The 14,153-nt window shown below is 39.5% G+C and overlaps 1 protein-coding gene across 1 annotated transcript in view; it reads left to right on the top strand.

Moving 5' to 3' along the window:
• The window catches only part of SNAP25 (synaptosome associated protein 25), a 62,274-nt gene extending 49,474 nt beyond the window's left edge, over positions 1-12,800 (top strand). Inside the window, exons 5-8 of the mRNA XM_061990482.1 lie at positions 1,792-1,909; positions 5,877-6,002; positions 8,105-8,249; positions 12,397-12,800. Coding sequence (XP_061846466.1) covers positions 1,792-1,909; positions 5,877-6,002; positions 8,105-8,249; positions 12,397-12,465 — 458 coding nt within the window. The 3' untranslated portion in view covers positions 12,466-12,800. The remainder of the gene's footprint in view (positions 1-1,791; positions 1,910-5,876; positions 6,003-8,104; positions 8,250-12,396) is intronic.
• The last annotated feature ends 1,353 nt before the right edge of the window (positions 12,801-14,153 follow it).

Below are 14,153 nucleotides of genomic sequence, written 5' to 3'. Positions count from 1 at the left end.
AACTGTTAGTACAAAGGCAAGTAAGAAATTAGGCTTATTCATGTTCCCAAAGAAGTCAAGAGGAGTTTTGCACTGACGTCAATATGCACATGACTTTTTTTTTAAATGATCCCCCTGCCTTTTTCGTTTTTTGTCTTCTGGGTAGGACTCAGTTGACAACAGGGATGATATTAAGTTCCTCTTATAACCAGTGCTCTCTCAATTCCTTTCAGGTCTAATTCTGTGTTGGTTTTTTTTCCCTATTGAATACAGGGAATGGGGATGCATTTATATTTTACTGGGATTGCTTTACTTTGCCTCTTTAGGTACAGCTACAATTTTTAATGGACTGAAATGCAACTCCAAGTAATGTTCTCATCCCATGTAACATTTGTTTGGCTTTATCCTTCATGAAACAAATGGCCAGGCTTTTCAGCCATATAAAATGCTGTTGCTATCACAGACTCCACATAAGACTTCTGATCCCACTGGATCCATATCTGTGTACATAGCAGAGGATCCATTCCTACAATTTTTCAGCATGGCATTCTAGGACATTTTCCTCAGCTTTAACAGTGAAGTAATTAACACATTAAATTATTCTGAGCTACAAATTCACTAAGAAAACCTTATATCATTGTCAGCCTTAGGTAGAAATAAGCCAAATTCTATTTGATGCCAGCAGAGACACAGTGTCTATGTATCTTTGGCTCCTTTCTGGCCTTGGTGCTTTGTAACTTGCCCCTGAGCAAAGTGGAAGCAATCCCACTGAAAATGGAAGACTCCACCCAATACCTGTTTTTGTAAGATCCTTTGGGAACAGAGACAACGAATGTCATAGGTTCCTGGAGTGGTTGCAATTGCTCCGTGTCCAACAGGGTTACTCCTGATTTGCAGCATCCATATCATAAAGAAAACCAGCCCTTGAAGCCATACTCATCTTAGAGATAAATATCCAATGCCAACCCAAGTGGCAGGTCTCAGCTTCCTCAAACTCTGGAAAAAGGAGTACTTGGACATGGCTCTTTAAGATCTCGTTCTACCTCTGGTGCCATTACTGCCAGCTCTTCTACTCATTAATCAAAACAATTATGCTGCCCCAAATCACCTAATACCAAGGTATTTGTTAGCATAACTGAAGTATTTTCCATGGAAGAACATCTATTCTCTTGTATTAACATACATAAATGCAAAATAATAACACTGTCTTTCTTCCTCTTGGATGTCATTGGTGTCTTAGTAAGTGGATGTATTGTATTATGTTTCTGGACCTTAAACTTTATAACCCTTCCTTTCCACATCATTACATCTTGTTTAAATTAATATATTTCAAACAAATTCCTCCTTTGTTTTAGTCTTCCCCTACAAGTAAAACACATCTTCAGCATCCAGTGAGGCATATGTCCTTTCAACAATGCATCAGCTCAGATTAATGCATTGTAATGTCATTATTAATTCAGTTCTACATGGTCATTTTTCATGTTCTGTTGAAGACAAAAGCAAACGGCAACAAAAAATACAATTCATTCCACACTGTCATCCCTTTGTCCTGACCAGAACAACTCGATCGTGTTGAAGAAGGCATGAACCATATCAACCAAGACATGAAGGAGGCCGAGAAAAATTTAAAAGATTTAGGGAAATGCTGTGGCCTTTTCATATGTCCTTGTAACAAGTAGGTACTGGGTACCGGCTCTGCTATGTGGTGTCCAGTTTTTTGTCACAGTGAATGTCTGAAGTTTTTGTCTTTTTTTTCTTTGTCCTTTTCCATCTGCTTCATTCTGTGGGGATAAAATACTTGTGTTTAATCAGAACAACTGGAACGCATCGAAGAGGGAATGGACCAAATCAATAAGGACATGAAAGAAGCAGAAAAGAATTTGACGGACCTAGGAAAATTCTGTGGTCTTTGTGTCTGTCCATGTAACAAGTAGGTGCTGCCTGCCTCATCTCTTTGAGCACTTAAGGCTGATCCCAAAGGCCTTGTGAAGCTCATCCTTGCTAGGCACTTGGACAGGATGAGCATGTGGCATGCAGAAAGAACGACTCTGGTTCAAATGCATTCATCTCATAGCTTAGACAACTGACTGGGAATTATTGTAGATGCATTAAAATCAGGCATACTGCAGTGAAAGCTTCACTGTTGACACCTTTTAATGGCAAAAGTTTCAACATTTTACACAAAGTGTACTGAGTGTACTGGTTCCATTTTCCAGAGAACAAAAACACTGGGGCTACCTTATTCCTACAGAACCTAAATTTTGAAACACATTATCATAAAGAAATCTAACAAACAAAACAGCTGAAAGAAAATGCAGAAGCAGTCAAAATTAACATTACTGTAAATTATGGGTGAAAATCACACCTTTTTTTATTGTTCAACAGAAATAGCCCACGATGAAACCTTTCAAAGAGACGTGATGTTTCACAATTGGAACCTAACTTGCAATGGTTTTCATCCTGCCACAGGCAACAAATTTGAGAAAACCTGAACGTGCCAAATTTCTCTCACTGGGTAGCATGTACACTAAGCAGAAATGTTGAAATGCGTCGAATTTGCTTGCATGCCATCACACTTGAACGAAACCATCCTCCGAGTAATGCAAAGCTTGTTTTAAATGCCAAATGAAAATGTGATGTGCGGTTATGTGGGTGTAGGAACTTTGGGACAAAGTGGACCAACCAGAAGTCCTTAAGGAATGGCAAAACCAGCATGCAGTAAGTAGGCACACAACCAGGTCACAGTGGAAACATTCACAAATGGTCGGCCAGAGATTGTGCAGGAAACAAACAGAATGCAGTGGCTTTGTAGTATCATGCTCCTTTTCTGTGTGGTACCCTGTTCACAGACTGGGTCTGATCCTATCATGATTATTAAGACCAAAAGAAAGAGCTGTCATGGAGTTCAGAGGGTATTTTGCCAGAAATCAGAATGATAGGACTAGGTTTCTGCCTTATCAGTCAGCATTTATTTTGAAGTGAATTCCCTTGGGACACAATGCAGATATTGCCTCAGCTTTAAACAGATCAATTGTGCTCCCGTGTACCAAGTCACGAATATTCTGCTGGAATAAACATTTTGCCCAGAATATAAGTACTATTGCCTTGGTGTGCACAATGGGAGAGAGGTAAGGAGGAATGGAAAGAGCTACACACACATAGAGCCTTTTCAGTAGGACTGCCTACACTTGCTGTCAGCGCTGATAAAGGCTTTAGCCCTTCTGCCGAGGACCAAGTGCAGAAGAGCTGTAAGTACAAGAGTATGCAGCAGAGATTTTATGTCTCCCCCATTCTAAAAGCTCTTGGAACCTAAAGAGGAACACTGTCCTGGCATGCTCCTCCTGGAGAAATCTGGCATAATGCCTACACCAAAAGTTCACCCTTGAAGTATTAAAAATTCCAGTGTATTTTTCAGGAATCATATTTTTTTAGAGCAGCTTTAATATTCTGTACTGCAGGAAAGGCTGCTCAGAACTGAAAGCCAGACCTGTGGCATGGATGGGAGTAGAACTTGGCACGTGTCTAAAACATTTACCACTTCAAAACAGTAACATGAAATCAATTGATTCCAGAGCAGAAAGATACTGTATGTATTTGATGTGAGGGATGTTCACAAAGGCGTCTCTTCTCTGCTTTAAGGCAGTATTCTGACCTTTGCAGTCTGCAACCAGATTTCATAAACTAGAATTGTTCACCAGTCAGTGTGTTCAGGAACAGGGTGGATCAACAATGCTTTTCAAGTCTGTTCTTTGAATCGCTATGCCAGTACTCAACTGGTGCAAACAGGATGATATTCTGAGAAGTGGAATGTAGGAGGGAGAGAATACAGTTCTGGGCATCAGTATCACCATGAGTCCCCAGTGCTCTTCTGGCTGATGGAAGATTAATGGCAGATATTTTTAAAATATTAACAATTTCACACATAACTATATTCTGATATACAGACTAAACACAGCTCTGTGAGCCTTACCAAAATGTAAGGCTTTCTCCTACATTCTTAGGAGACTCAAAATGCACATGGCATGAAACTTTGATCAGACCATATTGAAAAAGGACAATTGCTACTGACCATGAGCCAACCCAGACTCCACCTGTTGACCATAATGGCAGGTCTACAAAGAAACAGAGATAAAGTTGTGGATATATAAAATCATTCATCTCAAAGACAGAGACCATCTCCCTCTCAAATTTACACAGGTCTAAAGAACTGGCAAAAACCTCTAAATGTACGTGCAGCAAGAGATCTACTTTCACTCATTTCTAGTAACACAAAAGCTGATGTATAGTTTCAGAGAACTAAGAACAAACAAGGCAATCATCATCCTTTTAAGTCTTTAGAAACTTCAATAGGAAAAATGCAACAGAAGAGGTGAACAGGGAAGATCCTCTTTTTCTCCACATTTTAATTCTATACTGGAGCATGCAACACATCTTCAGATCAACAGAAGCTGAGCTGCTTCAGGAGGCATGGAGAGAACATGACACCAGAGATGGGTTTGTTGTGTCCTTTCCCAAATCCCCCAGAAGCACATTCAGTTTCTGCCCCAAAATCCAAGCCACGGGGCTGTTTATATGACTGATTGGAGCTGACCAAAGAACAAGGAAGCTACGGAGATTTGAGTTCCCAACAGTCTTGTTGGAAACTGCTCCATTTCTGGAATAACATCAAGAACTTATATCTAGAGACCCAAAATACTCACACTCTCCAGTTAAAGCATTCAGTCACATCTGATGATCCAAATGACAGCAACCCTAAACATGCTGCACATGCTAATCTGCCACTGAAGGTATGCCTGGATTTTAATTTTCTATCCATGGCAGCTCAGTCAAAAATGGCTCTCTGAAAGCTAATATAACTGTCATAAACAACAAATACTACAAGTTGCTAGGCTATTTCCAAGTCCTGTGGTTTAAAGCTCCTGATGGAAGTGATGATCCATTTTTGCCTGTGTCTGGCTTATTGTGAAGGCTGTTACTGCTGATGCATCACAAGTATGATGAACTATTGGAGCAAATGTGCTTAGTGAGAATGCTTCACTTCTTATTCATGCCTGTAGCTGGTGCATGAAGAAAAATGTAGAAAAATTTCCCTTTCTGATGCTAGATTGCTCGTATCTTTTCTCCTGCACTCATTTCACTTCTGCCTATTTTACTTTTTGTCTCTGTGGACAAAGGTTTGTACATCAACTGTCGATGTATGATTACTATTTTCAAGTACCGATATATTATTTGAAAAATCGAATGAACCCTATACATTTTATGCTAAAATCATCCCCAAATCACCTTGGGAACGAGTAGTGGCTTTAAATGCCTATTATGCCACATACATTGTAAAAAATATCAACAGAAGTCCATTCTTCTGCATGGTAAAATGTTAAAATCCAGACAAATCTGTTTTTCTCTAAGAGGGTGTGTTGCTGTGATGTGATGTACACACTATACTTGGTAGTTCTGTTTTTATGTTTGTCTGCCAGTACGTTCTCTGTGTTTGATGTCAAAACATACGTGTCACTGAAATGAAACAATGTTTTCTACTTATCTGTATTTCTTCTCTTCTTTTTTTCTTCTTTTTTTTTCCTTTTTTTTTTTCTTTTTCTTTTTTTCTGGAAACTAAGTCAACATCCAAAAACTTGTGTGCAGTGTTGTAGACTTGACAATTGCAATTCACCCTGTTGGAAATAAAACCTCTGACCATCACAGTTGTGGCAGTAAAGAAAAAGAAAAGCAAAACCCCAAACCCTCCTTTTATTCAGGGTTATGATATATCGGTATAAAATCAATGACCCTCTATCTGAAAACTCATTTGCTTGATTCAGCTTTTAGCTTGGAGAAGTAAAGAGTTTTGCATTTGTTCTTGTCCACTTGATGCTTTGTTACTCATAATCTTTTTTGCATAGGCTTAAATCAAGTGATGCTTACAAAAAAGCCTGGGGCAATAATCAGGATGGTGTTGTAGCCAGCCAGCCAGCACGTGTCGTAGATGAACGGGAGCAGATGGCCATCAGTGGTGGCTTTATCCGCAGGTGAGCCTTTTTATCTGTTTTCTCTCTATTCTCCTTGTCACTGATATATTTAGATTTCTTCCATATGGTTATGAGTTCTGTGATGCTCATTAACTCCTTCAGTGGTGCTGGGTAATGCAATGGAGTCAATGTTTTCTATTAAATGGTGAGTGCTCAGATTCAGGTTCACAGCGATGAAAACATACTAAACGCTTACCACATTCACTGACTTCCCCTGGCATCCCTGTGTGTGTTTGCCTGAACTAGTGCAAACAATGGTTAATTTGTGAGAAATCCTGGAAGAAAGGATCTGAGAAACAGAAGATGCTTGAAAACCTGGCCCTAAAACTTCCTCCTTGACACTATCCAGATTTGGGCAATAATAAAATCAAAAGTGTATCTATTTATTTACTTCACAGCAGCAATGTGAGGCTGCAGAGTGTCACGAACAGTCAGTACTGTCCTCTGCACTCCAGCTCCCTGGCAAGAACAATGTGCTTTTCCTGGAGGCCTTACTATGGGTCTCATCAATTACAGCTGTCAAATGCCTCAGAAATGAAGTGTCAAATAAATGCTAGTTTATTATGTCTCGAGATATGTAGTGCTCATTATCCATCCTTGCCAGAAGATGTACCAAAGCATCCAGCACCTCTTCCTTTCTTTTCAAAAAGAAAAGAGCCTCAGGCTCCCTGCCAAAGCACCAAGTCAAGTGCAGAACTTGAGGCACACTTTTAACTAGAGGTACAGGTACTTGCTTGTGACTATCCAGAAAGCTGTACTGAACAGAGAATGATGTTCCATTCCTCAGCTACTGAAAAGCCATAGCTATAAAGAAACATTGATGCTTTAGTGACAATCCCTTTGCACTCAGATGAAAACCAGTTTGAAACACACAGCTATATAATGGCAACCAAACTGCGAACTTTCAGCAATACACAGGGATCCAGCAATAAGTACATACTGATTAAAGAGTGTGTATTTATATGACAGTGCTATCAGCTGAATGGATAAAGACACACCAGTAGGCAAAGCTTTGATCTCTGAAGATTAGGAACACTGGATTAATAAGTAATTATCTTTCCAAAAACTATTATCCACTTATTTTTTTGGCTGCTGTGATAAAGGGAAATCAGTGCAATAGAAACAATGCTGTCATGCAATCTGGAGCGTGGGATGGAGTTGCCATTTAAGTTTGCTGGGTCTGCCATTCACTTTCTGGGTTTTATTTATTTCTGGATGGCAGCCCCACCACAATGAAGGCTGGGGCATGACAACAGAATAGCTGCAAAGGAAGTTATGCTATACCATAATCCTTCAGCAAATAGCCTGTAGCATCCTCCATGAACACAAACTGCACAACAAGCTCAAAGGAGTGATTTTCTGAGTGGCATCCATGGACCTTGCTTTTCCCAGTGTTAGTCACCACATGCCTTTCCAGTCACTGCAAAGTTGAACTGGCTCTTGGCTCAAGCACAATTTATTTTCTTCTGAAAACCAAGCAGCTGAAAAGACGGTGCTAAGAATGAGAGACAAAGGATATTTACTAAAGCTAGTAAATCTGAGAGAAGCTGCTTTTATCATGTACTAAAATTTCTTTTAATTAAATAGGATGTTAGTTCAGGATTTTCACAGCTGAAGCAGCTCTTCTCTAATATTTCAGTCAGCCTCAAGTGTATTAGGACTCGACAGTATCCATTAGCTATGTGCAGCTCAAGGAGGGGAGCTGGTGCAGCTGCAATTCCACCACTCTCCAGCATTTCCTCAGTACTTTAAGCACACACAGGTCCACATGTAGAACTCTTTCACTCTTTGAGAAGGATCATCACTAGCAGAGAGGTGCAGTACGTGAGACAGACAAGCTCAGAAAGCAGCACTTCGAGGAGCAGTGGACACAAACTGTATAAATGGAGCAGCGGTAAAACCAGAGAATCTCAACAACTGAGACATAAGCATGTAATGTTTTCCAGGCTAGCTACTTAGCAACCCCTTTTCTTCAAAGCTGAACACAACAGCATGCTCCTCGGGTGACAAGCGAAGGAGGATGCAGGGGAGGTTTCGGGTGAATCATTTTCACAGGGAATATCCTTCGTCTCTGCTTCAAAGAACTGGTTTCTTACTTCCAGGGTAACAAACGATGCCCGGGAAAATGAAATGGATGAGAACCTTGAGCAGGTCAGTGGCATCATTGGCAACTTACGTCACATGGCCTTGGACATGGGCAATGAGATCGACACACAGAATCGCCAGATTGACAGGATCATGGAGAAGGTAAGACATAGTATTTCTAAAAGGAGCCCAAAAGAGGCTATGTTTTCTCTTTTGCAAGACCAGGCTGTATACACTGCAGTTCTTCTTCAGCTTGGGGCAGCTGGAATTCCTCTCTTCTCCCTCCAAATCACTGGGCTACAGAAGAGCTCACTGGTGGTCATCTTCAGCTACCTTCAGTGCAGGTCTGGCTGATCCCACACTACTGGGTTTACCAGACAATTGGCAAGGAGACCCCTTAGCACAATTCAAGTCTCCTTCAGCAGCGGCTTTGGGAAAGAAGTGCCTGAAATGTGCAGAACTGTAGAGCTTGGGCATAAAGGCCTTGGCACAACCTGGCAAGTTTTAAGCTTTCCTGGACTTTTGTTCCCTTGGAAATTCCATAAGCAATTGAGAATGAGATCACCTGTTTGGAGGACCAGGCCCAAAAAAGAGGATGAGGATTTATTAAGCAAGCCTTTGCTGTATGGTAACAGTGCAGCCAGTCTTCTCATACTGCCTGCTAATATCCACATTAGGATGGAGATCTGCAAGCTCTCTCAGGGTAGATGTGTGTATATATGTATCAAAATAACTGAGACCCAGCATTACTATTATAAAGAGACAGAGAGCACCGTTTCAGTGCCAGACCTGCATCACAGATTTATGAAGCAGATAGCAGTACGCTCCAAACCCAGTTGGGAACTGCCATCCTCAGATCCCAAGATCTACAAGCCATCTGCATTCATACTGGCAGAACTCCAGGCACAGGCATAGTCAGGCTGAAGTGACATAAGAGGCTAGATCTTCATCTGGTGTAAAATCAATACAACACTTTACTTAAGCTGAGATTTACACAACCTGAGGATCTAACCCAAAGACTTACACGTGCTGCTTAGAGCTAATGCTGACCTTAAGCTTGTACACTTGAGCCTTTTCACACGTGCAAGTCTTCTCACATGAGCAGGATGCTCATGCCTATTTTTCATGTTTATTAACCACATAAGAGCCTAGTGAGAAAACTAAAGAACATACTGAAGTGAGGGATCCACTCCAATAACTTCCTTTATTTGACTTTGGTTTCAGAGAAAACTGGGTGAAGTACACATTGTCTTAAAGGTGGGAAGTTCATTGCTGACAGACAGGCAGAACATGTGACTTTGTACACAGTAGAGCATGTGACTTTGTGTTGGTTAAGGTTTGGTTTTATGAAGCTGCATCTGTTAGTTTGTCTGTATTGGAAAATGCATAGTATTACTGTGATGCCATTCTGGGAAAACTAGAAGCACACTGGAGAAGGATTTACTGCTCTTATTCATATGAAAAGCAGTAGAAAGTAACACATCTATCTACATTGCATGAAGGGACTGGAAGATTATACTGCCCATCTCATAACTACTTTTAAATAAGACATTGTTTTCTCAGAGCAGGTGTTAGGCTATGCACAATTTCATGTTACCCGCTACACTGCTCATGACATAGTGTCAAGAGACACGACCAGGGGATGGAAATTGGCTGCAGCCTATCTGTGCCTGCAGGATACTATGGCAAACTACAGCAAGCCTAACAGGTCACTGCTCTATCAGCTCAGGTCTGGACTTTGAAAATATTGACCATGCCTTTTGTGCACATGGAGCACGTGGGCCAAATCTCTAGGAAGTGCATGCTGAGAGCAGATGGCTGAGGGGCTGGCCTTCCACATCCCTGCAGTCTTCTTATGGAGTTAGGCATTTCATCTAACAATAGAAAACAACACTGGAAGATGAAACTAGTACAGTGATTCATTAAATTCAGCCTCACAGGCAGGCCTCATCAGGCAGAGCCCTTGGCTGAAGAATAGTGACACATTTCTGAAAGATGGACTTGCATTGTGCACAGAGGAGTTGTCACAAAAGTAGCACAAAAACAAGACCGTTTTCAGTGTTAGTGAAAATCCATCAAATTTCTCAGAGTGAGGACACACAGTAATGAGATACTAGAAAAAGAAACAGAATCTATTAGGAAAACCCTCTATAAGACAGACAGAAATTATGGTTACCTGAATAATATTGAAACCACAAATGCATATACATCCATTTTGCCAATAGGCCATTGTCCCTAGTTGGCAGTGGGCATACAGCATCACTGGAGGTGTTCTCTTTTGCTGACCAAATAGATCCCTGTGTTTTTTGATAAATAAGAATCATTAGAAAGACCTGTGGCTCATACACTTTGCAAAATCTAGGATGCACTACAAAGCTAACCTAAATACTCCTAAAGCAGCTATATTAAACTGGATGCATACAACCAAATCAGAGCAATCTCACTATATAGAGATGTAATCTGGTCTATTCACATTAATCTATTCACATTAATCAGAATAGTAACGAATATAATATTTTATCCATCCCTCAGATCAGAAAGTCAACGGCAAAAACAATGATGCAGTGAGTAGGTCAAATAGCCCAGACATCATTACCAGAAGACCTTGGCCCTAAAATAAACTTTAAATAGGAGTCTGGGAGGGAAGCAGGAAGTGACCTGGTCTAGGTGAACCTGCTTCTGCAGGGGAGTTAGACTAGATGATCTCTAAAGGTCCCTTGCAACCCCTACCATTCTGTGATTCTATGATTCTAAGTGCTCTAAGCATTCTTGCCTTCATGGAGGTTGGAAGGTCTGCACAAAGACTCTCACTGACTTGGATGCAACATCATCCACCGCAGTTAGACCTGAGTATTCCCATTTAGGAACATTATGTTTCACTCAGTATTTGTGTATTTCATGACAAACATAACTGCTTCCAGAAATGTTAACTGACATTTTAGGTAGTCTTTTGGCAAAAGCACACAAAACTCTACTGTGGCAGACAAGGTCAGACTTATGGCTAAAATAAAGAAGTATGGCTTATAATGTGTGACTATGCTGATTTACACTTGTTGAGGATATGGCACATGCTACTCTACTAAAAATACACATCTACATAGTGTTTGCCAAAACAATTATGGAGAAAAGTCCAAGATATTCAAAAGGATTTACTGCATATCAGTAAAAGCATTTTAAAAGAATTTTTAAATGTATGCAGAAAAGTTTCTTCACCATTCTGTCTTTACAAATTGGAGATTTAAAATAAATCTACACATTTTAGATCACTCCAGAGATGTGGGAACAATCATCAAAGCTAAAGAAATGCAGCCATCAAACCACAGAAAAGAGTTTGCTATTTAAGTTCATACTTTTAAAGCAGTAACACATCTTTCCTACAGGTCTGATTTAAAACATTTTATATCCAGTTTCTCTGCTAGCATTAAGATGATATAGCAACATGGGCTTGAATGGAGCTTTGACAACTTTTGTCAGCTAAAACAATGTATTTAGTCTCCAAAACTAACTTCTGCAGAGCTACAGAAAATCATGGTCAAAGTGTCTTGCAACTCAAAGAGAACTAAACCTCTCAAGTGCCACTGTTTTATTAATGGAATTTTATAGTTATGACAACTGTTACCCCATGGAAGACGGTGAAGTTAATGGTTCAGCCTAGCCTACACTGGACTAAATACCAGTTTGATTGCTTCAAATAACAGTTGAATCCCCGTCTTTGCTTAATTTGTTTATGCTGCTGCCCTGTGAGAGCAGTTACTTTGCCTTGCAACTACACTGGCAAACTTTGTTGAGAAAAAGGAATAATGTCATCATTCCCTTCCTTTCATGTGTAGAGCAAAGAGATCCAGACTGATGTATCATCAAACAAATTTCTCTTTATCAGCACTCCTTAGATCAGATTATCTGGCTTCCCTGCTCCAGTGACTCTCTACGTTGACCAAAAGTTTAGTTTTGAATGCATGCCTTGTGATCTAAATTAGAACAGAATCCACATCTACTCAGTCTTAGAGAGCGCTGAAGCTTTGCCTCAGTATCATCAGCTGCAGGTCTGGCACAGCATTTACAACAGTTCAGTGAAGCAGAATACAAATATAAAAGCTCTCCTGGAAGGCTACTTGAAGAGTCACAAAACTAGCAAATTTGTAAATTCTTTTTAGGTCCCTAGTACCACCATATAAAACAGCTCTCCAGTATTTATTTTGAAGCTTCTTTTTCCCTGACCTACTCAAAACTAGAGAAGTGTCCACAAAGCACCGTAGATGCTCTCTTTCTGCCTTGTACTCATCTGTTTCTTCTCTTTGTGTTTCCCTAGGCTGATTCCAACAAAACCAGGATTGATGAAGCCAACCAGCGTGCAACAAAGATGCTGGGCAGTGGTTAAATGCAGTGAAGTGTATTTCCTTTTAACGCTGTCCAACAGGGCAGTACCTTCATGCTTTTATCATGGTATTTACCTACTAGGTTTGCACACATGCACATATCAGCCCCATTGTAAATGTTGTCCTGTGTACCTTGTCAGCTTTCCAAAAATGATACTTGTAATTATTTTTTTCTAGATATCTTTCTTTCCAAAGGTTGTACATAGTGCTGATTTGATGGCTATAGCTCACTATGACCTTTTTTGGGATTTTTCCTTTCCTTGTTTATGTTCTGGAGTCCTTTCCTTTTTTCCTTCTCATTTTTTTAATGATGTTTGCTGAATGACAACACTGTTGGAATGCTAAACGTGCTGTTAACCTTTAAATATACAGTATTGTTCTTGTAAAACTGTGACATTCCACAGAGCTACTGCCATGCTCCTGTCTTTGGGTATCATAATGTTTAAGCACTTAAACCTGCTGTCTTCAGTTCGTCATTGCCATTATCTGTTGTTATGATTTCATGATTAGACAATGTGGAATTATATTACTATAACAAGCATTGCACTAAAAAGTGATGTGATTTATGCATTTATGCATGAGGAATAAATAGACTTTTAGACTCCTACTTAAACAAGAATTTTCCCATGGCAGTAGCACACCAACAATGACAACAAAAGCATGCTCAGTATTCGGACTCTTTTGGGACTATGTTATACCAGCAAGTTTGCAGTTGTGCCACTTTTTTCTTGTTGATATATATATAGTTATTAATCATTATCTTTTTTTTTTTTAATTATTAAAGAAAAAAAGAGGGATTTGGCACTCACCATTTAGCCATTGCCAGCAAAATAAAAGCTTGGCTGAAAATATGTCAAAGACAAAAAGAAATAAGTGTAATATATTGGATTTGTCTGCTGCTTTTGAAGACTATCTTTTGGAGGAAACAACTACCATATGAAATGGTGCAAAGAAATGTAATTTTTATAAGGCTCTCTTACTAGTCGCTATCCCCATGTGGTTTGTTCTCGGTACAGTTCTTTGTTGCTTACCTAGAGCTATGCACACCAAATCGCTGAGATGTTTAGTAGCTGATTTATTCAAAAATAATAAAAAAACCTAAATGAATGAACTCTAGATAAACTGTGAGATAAATATCATTTACAGCATGTACTATGAAATTCCTTATGTCTCCTGTCAGTTTGTGAAGTGATTGACATTTTGTAGCTAGTTTAAAAATTATTAAAAATTATAGATCTCAGAATCCATGCTTCCTTTATCCATTTGTTGCCCTATATGTCAGTGACTACTAGTTATTTGCCACTTACCTGGGAAAAGAAGTGCAAAGGCTAAAGACTGTTTACCAACTGTACTACACATGGGAAACTAAAGATCTCTATTTGCAATACTGTATAAAAGTAACTACTCTAAAAATAGCATTTTACACTCTGCACATTCCAAGTGAGTATTGTTTTAAATAACCTGGCTTGGATTACCAGACACCAAATCAAAATATATTCTTCTGTTCAAAGGAAGGAAAAAATGAAATAAGTGTTATGATACAGAAGGATGCAGTTCATTAGTCTCTAAAATCTACTTCTGTAGTGGATCTAGCTACATGCTAATACCCCTCTTTTCAGGGAACTCTTTGAACTACAGAGTTTGTATAGTCTGTTAAAAATAATTTTCTCAAATAACTAACAACTAGTGT

The sequence above is a fragment of the Colius striatus genome, chromosome 2, assembly GCF_028858725.1.
Source record: "Colius striatus isolate bColStr4 chromosome 2, bColStr4.1.hap1, whole genome shotgun sequence".
NCBI lineage: Eukaryota > Metazoa > Chordata > Aves > Coliiformes > Coliidae > Colius > Colius striatus.
The sequence above is the reverse complement of the archived record's forward strand: the minus strand, read 5'-3'. Positions and strand labels throughout refer to the sequence as shown.